We start from the raw sequence: 15,882 nt of genomic DNA on the forward strand, positions 1-15,882 counted from the left end.
CAAGAATCTGAAGAAATGAAGGGGCTCGAAGAACTCACTTGGGGCCAGAGCGGAGGGTGGAGGCCATGAAGAACTTGGGAGATTTGAGGCCAGCCATTGGCGGGAGAGCGAAGGAAGTCAGCTTCTGAGATGGGAAGGTGACTGGGTAAAGCTTCAGAGCCATTGTGTTTGTTCTCCCTCGCTTTCTCTTTCTCTCTGCTCGCTGGTGGGTTCAGGAGACATGGGCTATTTACTGTTTTCGAGGCATTGGAGAGCCGGGAGAGGGAGATTGAGATTGAGATTTGAGATTTGACATCTGAGTCTCTAAGAGTGAGCCGAACCGGGAGAGGGAGATTGCGGCGGCGGCGTGGGTGTGCTGGTGCTGGGTTGCCTGGGCTGCCGCTGCTGGATGAGGAATTGAGGAGGATCGGATATGAAATCTTGGCCTGGGGTGCGGGCGGCGTGCAGGGACTATGCTGGGCAGAGCCGCAGCAGGTTGATCTCCACAGGGTACTATCAAGGACCTCCGGTGCTGGCGCCTCCACAGTATGGCTATGCTGCTCCGCCGTCTCAGAGAAGCCCTGGTTCCCTCTGGGGGTGGTAATAATTCTTCTCCAATTCTTCTGAATAGTATAAAAATTCAACACCCTTTTTGTCTGCAATCCACGTGTCTCCCTGATTTCCCGAGACATCCTTCATCAGGATGCATCGGCGTTCACCCTACCTATTGGTTACATTCAAATATGATTGGAGAAGTGAGCTCGAAATTTTGGAAGTAGTTGCAGAGTGAGAGGCTCTTAGGGGGGGTCTTGAAGTCGAAATCCATAGAGCGATAAGTTTGTTGTTAATGTTACATGCATGTATATGTTTATAATTTGATTTTAATTTGATCCTTAATTTGTATATTTACATATTTAAAACATTGATTACTTAAAAATGATTAAATAACAATGAGACGTGTATAGGTACACATACATGTTATGTCAATGGTGCAAATTATTTTTTTTAATATTTGAATTCACATATTTTTTTCAACATAAGAATGAATTAATATGAATTTATGGCAAATATCATATCGGAATGTAATTAATAATTTTAAAAAAATTTGCTCATGCAATAAATTTATATATTTCAGCTAACATTAAATAAGATAGAAATATTGAAATAAACGTTTGTATATGAAATTTTAAAGTAATCATTCTCTTTGTAGTTTATATTTTAAGTAATAAATTACTAATTAATTTTATGATGATAATATATAAATTTTTTATAGCTTATCAAATCGTATATTTAATCATTCTATTATTACTGAGAAGTGTCTCATCCCAAATTATATGAACATTTTAGGAACCCCTGATAGGAGAGCAGATAAAGCTCCGCTAAGATAGATACAACTAATCTGCCCTTTCTAGAGGGTAAGTGTTTTGATAAGGTCAGTTGGGTTTTGTGAGAATTGACCCTAAGTGCCTTTTGGGGTTGTATATATATACACACACTCATTAAGTGGATGTAGTAACTTTGGTATTGTGATGGATGGTATTATGTGTATGGTATTGTGAGTTGTATATGATTTCATGTTTCCTACTATTTAGGCTTCTGTACTGTACTTCTGATGTATCTCTGGTACTCACGGGTTCAGGTTGATTATGATCTGCTGGGATTTGTTGTAATTGTTATATTACATGGAAAAAAAATATATGGAAATTAAGCAAGTCGTTACAGTTTGGTATCAGAGTCTAGGTTGTTAGGTTCTGTAGACTATAGAGTGCAGCGAAAATGACACTAGAGTATAGGAAAGTGATTTAAGGTTTTGTTCTACAGTCTAGAAGCAGAACTTTCGTTATGGTTTCTGTGTTTTTCCTAAGGTGACGATTTCAAGAAAATCATAGTAAACTATTATAGTGTTATGTTCCTAGAATGTAGGACCGGGGTTAGAGATAAGTTGAAAATGTTGAGATAAGAGGCTAGGTTAGGTAGGTAAATTATAAAAATAGGGTTCTTAAGTTACATTTATTGTTTTTCCAAGATGGATGCAGGAGGAGATAGTGCCCATACGAGTGGCAGTGATGGAGCAGGGCCCTCGAGCGCAGTCAGGATAGACTCTGACGCAGTACTACGCAACGTGACTTAGCAGGTTATGCCTGAGATCGCCAGGAGTTTCAGAGAGCAAGAAGGTTCGTCAGTAGGTCATAGGTGTACTATAGAGAAGTTTACAAAAATGAATCCTCTGGAATTTTCAGGAGGAGTCGATCCTACAGCCGCTGAGAACTGGATGTAGGAAATCGAGGAAGTTTTAGTCGTGCTGCAATGTACGAAAGAACAGAGAGTCATCTTCGCCACCTATAAACTGACAGAAGAGGCTAAGAGGTAGTGGATTGTTGTGAGACTTTTGGAGTAGCAGAGGACGACGTTGATAGCCATGACTTGCGATCGGTTTAAAGAATTGTTCTTCAATAAATACTTTTCAGCTACTCTTAAAGAGGCTAAAGTGGAAGAGTTCCTAAGTCTGAAGTAAGGACAATTATCAGTCCAACAGTATGCGGCACGTTTTATTGAACTCTCTCACCTTGCTCCGTATATTGTTCCTAATGAAGTAAAGAAAGTAAGACAGTTTGAAAGAGATTTGAGGCAAAGTATATACAAGTAGGTGGTGGTACTAAAGATTCAGGATTTTACTGAGTTAGTCGACAGAGCAGCCTTGGCAGAGGTTAGTGAGCGTATGAATGCAGAGGACCAGGGACAGAGGAAGAGATCTGCATCTTCGGGCTACCAGCAGGGTCCTAGACACGATCAGTGGAGGAGAGGAAATCATGGCAGAGGACGGAGGCAGGAGACTAGAGGACGCGAAATTCAGGCAATGTAAGGTTCTCATGTCTGTCAGACTTGTGGGAGGAGACAATGGGGAGAGTGTCGAGTAGGTGGACTTGTCTACTATCACTGCGGTAGATAGGGGCATATGATGCGAGACTGTCCTATACTACCAGATGCAGTTCCTGCTCCTAAATAGTACCAGGGAGGTTATCAGGCCCCACGTGGATCCTAGTAGGGGAATATGGATCCAGCCAGAGTGTTCGCTCTGACGCCGGGTGATGCTGAGACGGCAGGTGACGTGGTGACAAGTATGTTTAGTATGCTTTCTTTTAAAGTTATTGCGTTATTTGATTCAGGAGCCACGCACTCGTTTGTGTCTTTGGAGTGCATTTGACTATGTGGGGCAGAAACACAGTTGTTAGACACTGAGTTGTTGGTATCTACACCGACTGGGTCAGCAATGAGATGTAGTAAGGTGCTCCGAGGGTGTTCACTTGATATTCAAAGGAAAATCTTGCCTGCCAATTTAATAGTGCTAGATATGCATGGATTCAATGTAATTTTCGATATGGATTGGCTAGCAGCTAATTTTGCCAACATAGATTGTCATTCACGAGAAGTGATATTCAGACCTCCAGGAAGAATAGAATTCAGGTTCGTAGGGTCGCGAGTGCAATCTTCACCCCAATTAGTTTCAGCTATTCAGGCGAGGAGACTACTGTTGAGTGGTTGTTAGGGGTTTGTGGCTTTTATGAAGAAAGTGTCAGGAAATGAATTGAAACTCACTAGTATGCCAATAGTCAAGGAGTTTATGGATGTTTTTTCTAGAAGAGTTATTAGGCTTGCCACCTTATCATGAGGTAGATTTTCCTATTGATCTGCTTCTAGGTACAACGTCGATTTCTAAAGTACCTTACCAAATGGCACCAGCGGAGTTGGCAAAATTGAAGAATCAGCTGCAAGATTTGCTTGATAAGGGCTTTATACGACCTAGTGTATCTCCGTGGGGAGTTTCAGTATTATTTATGAAGAAGAAAGACGGGTTTATAAGGATGTGCATAGATTATAGGGAAATTAATAAAGTAATAATCAAGAACAAATATCCTCTACCCCGTATAGATGATTTATTTGACCGGTTCCAAGGTACGTGGGTGAATTCGAAGATTGATCTTTGATCCGGCTATCACCAAGTGAAAGTGAAAGTAGAAGACATCTCGAAGACAGCCTTTAGGACTAGGTAAAGCATTACGAATTTCTTGTTATGTCGTTTGGTTTGACAAATGCCCCTGCAGTATTTATGGACTTGATGAATAGAATTTTTCACCAATATTTAGATTAGTTTGTTGTTGTTTTTATTGATAATGTACTGGTCTATTCGAGGAGCATGAGACGCATTTAAGGCAGATTCTGCAGACGCTTCGGGAAAAGAAGTTGTACGCTAAGTTTAGTAAATGTGAATTTTGGCTTGAGAATGTTGTGTTTTTGGGGCATGTCATTTCAGGAGATGGTATTTCTATGGATCCTAGTAAGATTGAGGCGGTAGTGAATTGGGCTAGGACGAGGAACATCCAGGAAATTAGGAGTTTCATGAGGTTAGCTAGGTATTACCGTCGTTTTTCCGAAGGATTCTCAGCGTTATCAATACCTTTGACACAACTAATTAGGAAGAACACTAGATTTGAATGGGATGATAGCTGTGAGTAGAGTTTTCAAGAATTGACGCAGAGACTTGCTACAGTGCCAGTGCTGATCATCTCGTCAGGGGGTGAGAGTTATGTCATTTACAGTGATGCATCTTTGAAAGGACTTGACTATGTATTGATGCAGCATGACAGGGTGGTAACGTATGCTTCTAGACAGTTGAAAGAATATAAAAAGAACTATTCTACCCATAATCTTGAATTAGCTGCAGTAATACATGCATTGAAGATTTGGAGGCATTATCTATATGGCAAGCGGTGTAAGATCTTCTCCGACCATAAAAGTTTAAAATACTTTTTCACTCAAAATGAATTGAACATGAGGCAAAGAAGGTGGTTGAAGCTATTTAAGGATTTCGATTATATCATCAATTATCACCCAGGGAAAGCAAACGTGGTAGTTGATGCGTTGAGCAAGAAGTCTAGGGAATCAGTGTTGGCGGCTATGGAGATCCAGTATCCAATCATGATGGATCTGGAGAGACTCGACATCGAATTAGTTGAGAGTGATTCTCAAGTATGTATCACCAGTTTAGTAGTGCAACCTACTCTGCAGGAAAGGATTAAAGTTGCTCAGAAGAAAAACCCAGAATTGGCTGAGGTGATGATCAGAGTGCAAAGTGGTCAAGGGGAGGAATTCAATATTGCAGATGATGGAGCTTTGCAGTTTCGTTCCAAATTATGTGTTCTTGCCGATGTGGATATCAAGAGAATCATTCTAGAGGAGACTCACAGATCTTTATACACAGTTCATCCTGATAGTACGAAAATGTATAGGGATCTGCGAGAGATGTACTGGTGGAGTGGTATGAAGAAAGAGATTTTTGAGTATATAGCCTAGTATTTGACGTGTCAACGGGTAAAAGCTGAGCACTAGAGGCCGGTAGGACAGTTGCAGCCGTTATTTATCTCAAAGTGGAAATGCGATCATATATCTATGGATTTTGTGTCAAGACTGCCGACAGCGTTGCACGACTAGAATTGGGTGATTATTAACCGGTTGATTAAGACCGTTCATTTCTTACTTATCAATATCAGCTACTCCCTCAATCCTTTGGCAGAGTTTTATATTCAAGAGATAGTTCGTTCTCATGGGGTGCCAGTATCTATTGTGTCAGATCGAGACCCACGCTTTATGTCACGTTTTTGGAGGAGCTTGCAGGAAGCCTTAGGATCTCAGTTATCGTTTAGCACGACATTCCATCCTCAGTCAGATGGGCAAACTGAGAGGGCGATACAGATACTAGAAGATATGCTCCGAGCATGTGTGTTAGATTTTGGGGGTAGTTGGACTCAATTCATGCCGCTGGTGGAATTTGCGTATAATAACAGTTATCAAACTAGTATTGGCATGGCACCATTTGAGGCACTGTATGATAGGAAATGTCGTTCTCCGTTATATTGGAACGAGATGGGTGAGCGGCAAGTTGTGGGACCAGAGCTTGTGCAGTAGGTGTACGATAAAGTTTGGCTCATCGGAGATAGGATTAGTGCAACTCAAAGCCGACAGAAGAGTTATGCTGATAACCGTCGTAGGAAGTTGGAGTTTGATGTTGGTGACCATATATTTTTGAAAATATTTTTGTTAAAAGGGGTTATGCGATTTGGGAAAAAGGGTGAACTTAGTCCTAGGTTTATTGGTCCATTTGAGATTCTAGAGAAAATGTGGTTGATTGTCTACAGGCTAGCTTTGCCACCTGTGTTGTCCAGAATCCACAACGTATTCCACGTTTCCATGTTGAGGAAATACATCCCAGACCCTTCTCACGTGATCAATTATGGTGAATTAGAGCTCAGCGATTCATTGGTTTATGAGGAGATGCCAATACAAATTTTGGATAGGAAAGTATAAGAATTACGTAATAAGAAGATTCCTCTAATAAAAGTTTTGTGGAGAAATCACACGATAGAAGAGACTTTTTGAGAATCCAAGGAACAGATAAGACAAAAGTATCCACAATTATTCCAGGAAGTTTAACCGAGTAAATGTAAGTAGTTAGGTAGTATTTCTTTTGTAGGTACATGTAATAGTTTAGTTAGTAAGTTGTATTTTAGTTTTGGGGTAATTTTCTTTTGTATATGTAATTTCCCAGAACTCGGAATGTAACCACAGTATTCCTCCGCCATAAGTAAGGGTAAGCAATAAAATAAGTAAACTGTTTTGTTTTTAAGGATGATGAATCATATGAATAGCAAATTTCGAGGACAAAATTTATAAGGAAGGGAAAATGTAGTGACTCGGAGAAATTATAATATTTAAACAATAAAAAGGGAGAAAAAAGGAAATTAAAAGGGGACACAGCAGGTCCTCGCGTTCGTCGACGACGTGACATATGGGGCTCGTCAACGAGGGTGCGATTTGTCGACGAGAAGATACCGAGAGACTTTTTCCCATCTCTGAATTTCATCGACGAAAAGTAGATGTTCGTCGACGAACGTCCTTTTTGACCTCGTCGACGAGGTGACGTGGCTCGTCGATGAAGGTCATTGTGTAAATAGGTTAAACCTCATTTTTAAGCTGAAATTCAACGCCAAACTCTCTCTCTCACCTCCCTTCGTCCCTCCACCCTTCTCTCTTAATTTTTGGGCCCATTTGTCGCCGGATCGATGATCCGAAGCCACCACGATACTCTTGGAGAAGTTCTCTGCATATCTGTTGGAGTGGATCGTTAAAGGGACGAGTTTGAAATTCATCCAAAATCTAGGGTAAGGTTTTTTATTCAATATTTGGCTTTACTATAATTGTAAGAAATGTTATATACGATGAAATACTGAAGTTTACTTTTGGGAGATGCTGTTTTCAGGGTGTTGACTAGGAAACCCAACGGGTTTTGAGTTGATTGTTTTATGGGCTTTTTCAGGAATCATGTAAAGGAATAAACTAAGCTAAATGTTTTATGAAAATTATAAGTGAAATTTTATAACATTTGAATATATATATATATATATATATATATATTTTATGTTGGGAAATACTGCTGAAAATGATGATATGTTCTGAATATACATATTACCCATTTTGTATGGCATGAGTAGAAATTATGATTTATTACTGCTTTCTGGGAACATGATAATATTATGGATTTTTATAATGAAAAACCGACGTACGAGCTGAGAATTTTATATGATTTGCCAGCGTACGGGTCGAGCTATGGATATGTTTTGCCGGCGTACGGGTCGAGCCATGGATATGTTTTGTCGACGTACGGACTGAACTATAGATATGATTTACCAGCGTACGGGTCGAGTTATGGTAAAAATATGAAATATTGGCATACGGGCCGATGATTTTCATGATGTATATACATGTAAAATGATGTGATGATATTAACTTGACAAAATATTAGTATGAAATATTCATGTATCACAGTTTGATTATGTGTTATATGTTGTTAGAACCTGATTGGCTTGGTTTATGCTAACACTTGCACGGTACCGCTGCTATGTGTTCATGATCATCATGATACTGTGTTAACGCTGCCGTACGGGGTTAGCGTAAGGACGGATAATCGATGTGGTTTTAATAAGTGTGGATGCCCCTGGTGTCTGGACCAGGTCTGGAAGACCCATCGGATTTACAGACTGTACATTTGACTTGACAGTGGTCGATCAACCATTGTCAGGTCTCGCTTTCAGGTCACACAACCCAGACATGTGAGGGTAATACATGACAACAACCAGTGATTACGCGCTTAAATTGCGTAATTAGGTGCTTTAATTCATGCATTATGACTTATATTTTTAATTAAATGCCTAATTACTCTAAATATTTTAATAAGGTGATCTATTTATAATATTTGGGCTTTATTGTGTAATTTACGAATTTTTGATAATTTTTTATCGCAGGAAAAGTCCTGGGAACCAAAACCTATACCTATTCGTATTTCATGAATAAATTTTCCGTTCGAGCTCCAATCGAGACAATTCAAATTTCTAGAGAAAGAGGAAAGGATTATCTACAACTTTCATGTTTTGAGTTTTGAGAGATACGGACGTTTACTAGGTCAAAATTGGTTTTGAAAGTTCAGAATGGATTAGGTGTTAACAAAAAGAAGAAAGAAGAAAGAAAAAATAAATAAATGAGTTGATTTGACTTGGCCATGCAGCCAGGTCATTCTTTTGAGTGCTAGGTGTGTGGGGGAGTTTGTGTTGTTTCTTTTTTTTGCTTTAAAAAGTCAAAGAAAGGGGTTAGAAAGGAAAAAAGAAAGTAACTAGTTTTGTAGGGTTTTTTTTAGAGGTCTTCAAGGGGCCGTAAGAGTGTAGCTGGGGGCGGCGTGGGTCTGCTGTGCGCACTGCTACAAGAGGAAGAACAGCAGCCATAGCTACTGTGTTGAACTCCTCACTGTCTCCTCCTCCTCCTCTCTCTTTCTTTATCTCTCTCTCTTTTAATATTTTTTTTTATGGCTGTTACAATACATTTTTTTGTCTAGTTCAATATTAGATTAAATTTTTTTTTTCTCTTCACTTTATTATTCGCGTAGTCCATGGATGAATTAAATTCTTGTTCTTTTGAATGCTTTCAAGGTTGAGTTAATTTGTTATTTTAGTTCAGTATACATTTTGTCTAATGATTGGAATGATTTTAGGTTAGATTAATTAGTTCTTTAGTTTTATTATACATCTAGTTTATTGTTCTTTTAAGTTGTTGTTTTTTTTTTTTCTATTTTATTATTGTAATGATCTATTGTGGAATTTGCTTGACTCGAAAATTGCAGATTGCAAGCATGAGTGGCTAGGTTTTATAACTTGGGTTGTGGGTCGATGTCGTTTACTTTCCATGGTTTATTAGTTCTCCTAAGAAATTATTAATAAACTTTTATTTGGTTGAAACCGAAAATTTAAGGCATCGTTGATAAATCACTGGCTCTTATTTCTTGTTTTGTTGTTGATGTTAGGCACATCAAAACCTTGATTTAATCTAGGATTTTCATCAACTAATTTACATGAAATTCGGTTGATGCATAATGAGAGTTTTTATTTTTTTCCGTTTGGATGTGGCCAATTTACTTAAGCTTTAGTAATAAAATTTCATCTTATTAATGCCTTGATTGGATTAACAAAAAGAGAAGTAAGGCCTAGGGAATTAGTAAACGGTGGAAGTAAACAGACATTAAACCCATAACCCGAGTGTTTGGTAAAATTGTTTCAGTTAATTTGTTTAGCTTTGGTTGTGTTTTTTTAGATTTACATTTTGGAAAATTGATAAAATTTCAATCTCATTTTGATAGTTTACTCAAGCTTCTCTCACTTTGTTTACAATTTTCAAAATCGTAAAAGACCAAAAAGATTTTCAAACCCCATTTTTCAGCAACAGGATTTCACTAAACTTTCAGAAATATTTTGATACTTAGTGGTCCCTGTGGAATACGATCCTGGACTCATCCTTGATACAACTTGACACTTCTGCATTTGGAAGCACAACTCAGAACGAGTCAAGTTTTTGGCGCCGTTGTCGGGGATTAATTGGTGTCATCAAAGTGTTTCTCAAATTTCAGAGAGGGTATTTATAGAGCTGTGAATGTCTTCACAGTCTGGGTGATATCTACTCCCTCTCCTTTAACCTGTTTGCTTTTATTTTTGTTTTATTTCGTTTATACTGATTTTGTATGTCTGGTTGGACTAGAGATAACACATTTAGACTGATTAGGACAGACTCATCCATCTCATCATCGAGTGCACCTATTTCACTTGAATCACTTGAATCATCATCTGACACTCATAGCATCATGACTGAGAATGAACATCATGATAGGGATAACCTTAATAGGACACTCAGAGAATATTTGCAACTTGTTAGGACCAGCACCCCATCCTGCATTATTCTACCTTTGAATGCAAATGCTTTTAATTTTAAACCTAGGATGATTCCATTGTTACCTCATTTTCATGGCATTGAATCTGAAAACCTATATTTGCATATTAAAGAGTTTGAAGAAGTGTGTTCCACATTCATGGACAGAACATGCACTGAGGAGGTAATAAGACTAAAATTGTTTCCATTTTCTTTAAAAGACAAAGCAAAAACCTGGTTAAATTTCTTAAGACCAAGATCCATTGGGACTTGGCAAGAAATACAAACTGAGTTTTTAAAGAAATTTTTTCCCATGCAAAGAACTAATACTTTAAAAAGACAAATCATGAACTTTTGCCAAAAGGATGTGGAAACATTTTATCAGTGTTGGGAACGTTTCAAAGATCTCTTAAATACATGTCCTCACCATGGGTATGAGAATTGGAGGGTCATCAGTTTTTTCTATGAGGGGTTGCAACCAAAGATGAGGCAATTTGTAGAAACAATGTGCAATGGTGAGTTTTTCAATAAAGAGCCCGAAGAAGCTTTTGACTATTTTGATTATTTGGCAGAAAACGCCCAATCTTGGGATGTCTCTGATGTGTATGATAGATCTGAAAAATAAAAATGTATTAGTGGGGGTGGTAAGTATCAATTGAAAGAAGTTGATGATTTGAATGCTAGGCTTGCATTGATGTCTAAAAGGTTAGATTCCATTGAGCTTAAGAAGGTAAATGAAATGCATGTTTTACCATCATCTTTTGAAAAATGAAGCATATGTGAGGACCCAGGGCATGTGATTGATGCATGTTCAACTATTCCTGCTTTTAAGGAAGTTTTGCTTGATCAATCTAACCCAGTGCATATGGTTTCTAAGAATTCTTCTGGACCTTATTCTAATACTTATAATGTAGGTTGGAGAAATCATCCAAATCTCAGTTGGAAAAATGACCAAGTGGGGCCATCTACGCAGGGACCAAGTCAATATAATCCTTATGCAGCTGCTGTCCACGGCTTGGGACCACCTCATTTTCCAAATCAGCCGCCCTCAATGCAGAGAAGAGGAATGGAAGACTCCATACAGCAGCTAACTGTTAGCTTGCAACAGTTTATGCAGAGTCAGAGCATGATCAACAACCAGAACTCCCAGACCATCAATGACATCAGAGGGACTCTAACTAGAGTAACCACCACTTTGAGTAACCAGGAGAAAGGAAAATTTCGAGCTCAACCCCAACCCAATCCACAAGGGCACAGTCAATCATCTCAAAATACTGGTGAAGGAAGCAATGTGAAATCAGTCAAAGCTATTACAACTTTGAGGAATGGTAAGGTTTTGGGTGACCCTGTCCATGGTGCAGAAAGTTCAGGTAAAAATGCTAACCCTCCTCTTGATAGTGGTGAGTCAAGCACTTTAATTTCAAATAATGATGCATATCTCATACTTGCACCGTTTCCACAACGTTTTCTTTCTTTGCACAAGGATAAACAACATGCTGAAATCCTAGAAATTTTTAAGCAAGTTAGGATTAACATTTTACTTCTAGATGCTATAAAACAAATTCCTGCTTATGCTAAATTTCTAAAGGATTTATGTACTGTAAAACGCAAACTGAATGTGTAGAAAAAGGCCTTCCTCACTGAGCAAGTCAGTGCCATTATTCAAAATCACACACCACCTAAGTATAAGGATCCCGGGTCACCTACTATTTCATGTGTCATTGGAAACTCAAAGATAGGGCAGGCCTTGCTAGACTTAGGTGCGGGGGTTAATTTGCTACCTTATAGTGTGTATGAACAATTGGGGCTAGGGGAATTGAAAACCAAATCCATTATTTTGCAGCTTGCCGATAGATCCATAAAAATTCGTAAAGGTATTGTTGAGGACGTCTTGGTCCAAGTGGATAAATTTTATTACCCTGTGGATTTTGTGGTCTTGGATATGAAAGTGTCATCCCACGCAAATTCTTCACCACCTGTGATAATGGGAAGACCATTTTTAGCAACCTCTAATGCCCTAATCAATTGTAGGAGTGGTGTTTTAAAATTGAGTTTTGGAAATATGACTTTAGAACTGAATATCTTCAATTTGCGCAGGCAACCTCAAGAACATGAAGACATTCAAGAAGTCAATTCATTGGAATCCTTAATTGCAGATACTCCTTGGTTAAATTATGATTGTGATGAGCAATGGGAGGATTTAGAAGACTCCCTTGATTTAACTGAGTCCACTGATCATTTTTCTTCTCTTTGTGCTGCAGGTGATTCAACTGAGATGCAATGGAAGCTCAAATTTGAACCACTACCGGCAATACAAACCCCAATACAACCATCCAATGAGAAGACACCAGTGTTAGAAATAAAGCCACTACCGCCGGAGCTAAAATATGCCTACCTTGGACTAGAGAATTCATTCCCAGTGGTAATTTCTGCATTGTTGACCCTTGACCAAGAAAGTAAGTTGTTGAGAATTTTGACACAACACAAGTCAGCCATTGGCTGATCCATTGCCGACATTAAAGGTATAAGTCCTTCATTTGTACACATAGGATATATTTGGAAGAGGATTCAAAACCCTCTAGAGAGATGCAAAGGAGACTAAACCCCACAATGAAGGAAGTGGTAAAAAAGGAAGTCTTGAAATTGTTAGACATAGGCATCATATATCCAATTGCTGATAGTAAATGGGTTAGTCCAATACAAGTTGTTCCAAAAAAATCTGGTACAACTGTTGTAGAAAATGATAAGGGAGAATTGATGCCTACTAGAGAGACCACAGGCTGGAGGATGTGTGTAGATTATAGGAAATTGAATGCTGCCTCTAGGAAGGATCATTTTCCTTTGCCTTTCCTTGACCAGGTTTTAGAAAAAGTGGCAGGGCATGAATATTACTGTTTTTTAGATGGATTCTCCGGTTATTATCAAATAGAAATAGCTCCAGAGGACCAAGAGAAGACTACCTTCATTTGTCCCTTTGGAACTTTTGCCTTCAGGAGAATGCCATTTGGGCTATGCAATGCCCCGGCTACTTTTCAAAGATGCATGTTAAGTATTTTTAGTAACTTGATTGAGGACAGTGTAAAGGTATTCATGGATGACTTTTCAGTTTTTGGAAAAACATTTGATGCATGTTTGTCTAATTTGCAGGTTGTTAAAAAAATATGTGAAGAAAAGCAATTGTTGTTAAATTGGGAAAAATGTCACTTTATGGTCCAACAAGGAATAGTTTTGGGGCACATTGTATCCTCTCGAGGCATAGAGGTAGATAAAGCTAAAATAGACTTGATTTCAAATTTGCCTGCACCTAAAAATGTGAAAGATGTTAGATCATTTTTAGGGCATGCCGGTTTTTATAGAAGATTCATAAGGAATTTTAGCTTTATCTCTAAACCTCTTTGCAAACTTTTGATGCATGATGTTAAATTTGAATGGACCCAAGAGTGTCAAAATGGTTTTGATGAACTGAAAACATGCCTCACCACTGCACCTATCATTCGATCTCCTGACTAGTCACTTCCTTTTGAATTAATGTGTGATGCAAGTGACTTTGCTGTGAGAGCTGTTCTTGGACAACAAAGAGATAAACTGCCATATGTTATATACTATGCTAGTAAGACTTTAAATGCTGCGCAAAAGAACTATTCCACCACAGAAAAAGAACTACTAGTTATAGTATTTGCATTGGATAAGTTTAGATCTTATCTTCTTGGTTCTCCTGTCATAATATTCACTGACCATGCAACTTTAAAATTTCTATTGTCAAAAAAAGACACTAAGCCAAGACTGGTAAGGTGGATACTTCTGCTTTAGGAATTTGATCTCACAATAAAAGATAAAAAGGGAGTGGAAAATGTGGTGGCGGATCACCTTTCTCGGCTTCAACCAGAAGTTTCTGAGAAGTTTTCTTTAATTTCTGATTATTTTCCTGATGAACAATTATTTGCAGTTGAATCTTTACCATGGTACGCTAATATTGTGAATTTCTTGGTCACAGGGAAAACTCCACCTCGTTGGAATGCTCAGGACATCAGAAGGTTGAAGGCTGAAGCTAAGAATTTCTTTTATGATGATCCTTATCTCTTTAAATATTGTTCAGATCAGATCATTAGGAAGTGTGTGCCTAACAATGAAATTTCTGGTGTTTTAAATTTTTGCCACATAGAAGCTTGTGGTGGGCATTTTTGTACTCACAAAACAGTGGCTAAAATTCTTCAAAGTGGGTTTTATTGGCCAAGTATGTTTAAAGATGCTTTGAGTTTCTGTAAAACTTGTGAACCTTGTCAAAAATTAGGGAGAATAACTAGGAGAAACATGATGCCTTTGCAACCTATACTAGTGATTGAAATTTTTGATTGTTGGGGTATAGATTTCATGGGACCATTTCCTTCTTCTTATGGCTATTTATACATTTTACTTGCAGTTGATTATGTTTCTAAGTGGGTTAAGGCAGTACCTTGTAGAACTAATGACCATCAAATGGTTATAAATTTTTTGAAAGAAAACATTTTTGCAAGGTTTGGCATGCCTAAAGCCATAATCAGTGATCAAGGCACGCACTTTTGCAACAAACATGTTTCAGCCTTATTGAAGAAGTATGGTATCCATCACAAAATCTCTACTGCTTACCATCCTCAAACCAATGAACAAGCTGAATTAGCAAATAGGGAAATTCAAAACATCATTGAGAAAACTGTTAACCCAAATAAGAAGGATTGGTCTTTAAGATTGTCTGATAGCTTGTGGGCCTATAGAACAACTTTTAAAACCATTTTGGGCATGTCTCCATACAGATTAGTGTATGGTAAGGCTTGTCATTTGTCTGTAGAGCTGGAACATAGGGCGTATTGGGCTATTAAACAATGTAATTTTAACACTGATGACGCTGGTTGTGTGAGAATATTGCAGTTATCTAAATTGGATGAGCTAAGGATGGATGCTTACAACAATTCTAAATTGTCCAAGGAAAGAATGAAGAACTTTCATGATAAACACATTTAGCGTAAGACTTTTGAGCCCGACCAACAGGTGTAATTGTACAACTTTCGACTGCACTTGTTTCCTGGCAAGTTAAGGTCTCGGTGGAGTGGACCTTTTGTGGTGAAGACTGTTTTTCCTCATGGTGCTGTAGAGATTCTGAATCCTCAAAATGGTAATGTTTTTAAGGTTAATGGTCAAAGGCTGAAGCCTTTTATTTCTAACTTTGCACATGAGGAATCTACTCTACATTTGCTTGATCCCACTTAGTATAGTTCATTTTCTTTTCTATTTTTTTTTCATTTATATTTTTATTATTCTCATTGTTTTCCTTTGTTCTTTAGTTGTTATTTCTTATTCCCTAGGATTGTGTTCTTTTCAAAGTGGTTCAGGTATTTCTTCTTTTTCCTCTATCTTGTAATTTTTCCTTTATTTCCTTGTTCGTCTTACAATTGTTTTGCTTTATGTTTAACTGCTCTCTTAGATAAACTCTTTCATTTCTCCTGCATCATTGAGGACAATGTTGCATTTTAGTTGGGGGGAGAGCATTTGCATGTGATATTGTGTGTTGTCATGTGAAAGAGCTTTAATGTGATACTTGCAATTGTTATGGAGCTCAAAGCATGC

General features: G+C 38.1%; 1 protein-coding gene and 1 non-coding gene across 2 annotated transcripts; one reads left to right on the top strand and one right to left on the bottom strand.

Annotated features, from left to right (window-relative positions):
* Positions 1 to 412: 412 nt before the first annotated feature.
* On the top strand, positions 413 to 11,905 carry LOC131163615 (uncharacterized). The gene is made up of 2 exons (XM_058120227.1): positions 413 to 579; positions 11,056 to 11,905. The coding sequence occupies exons 1-2, from the start codon at positions 413 to 415 to the stop codon at positions 11,903 to 11,905; spliced, it is 1,017 nt and encodes a 338-aa protein (XP_057976210.1).
* On the bottom strand, positions 10,609 to 10,716 carry LOC131147370 (small nucleolar RNA R71). The gene has a single exon (XR_009134757.1). It is a non-coding gene; the product is annotated as a small nucleolar RNA R71 (small nucleolar RNA).
* Positions 11,906 to 15,882: the final 3,977 nt, after the last annotated feature.

This window comes from Malania oleifera, chromosome 1 (genome assembly GCF_029873635.1).
Source record: "Malania oleifera isolate guangnan ecotype guangnan chromosome 1, ASM2987363v1, whole genome shotgun sequence".
NCBI classification, from domain to species: Eukaryota; Viridiplantae; Streptophyta; class Magnoliopsida; order Santalales; family Ximeniaceae; genus Malania; species Malania oleifera.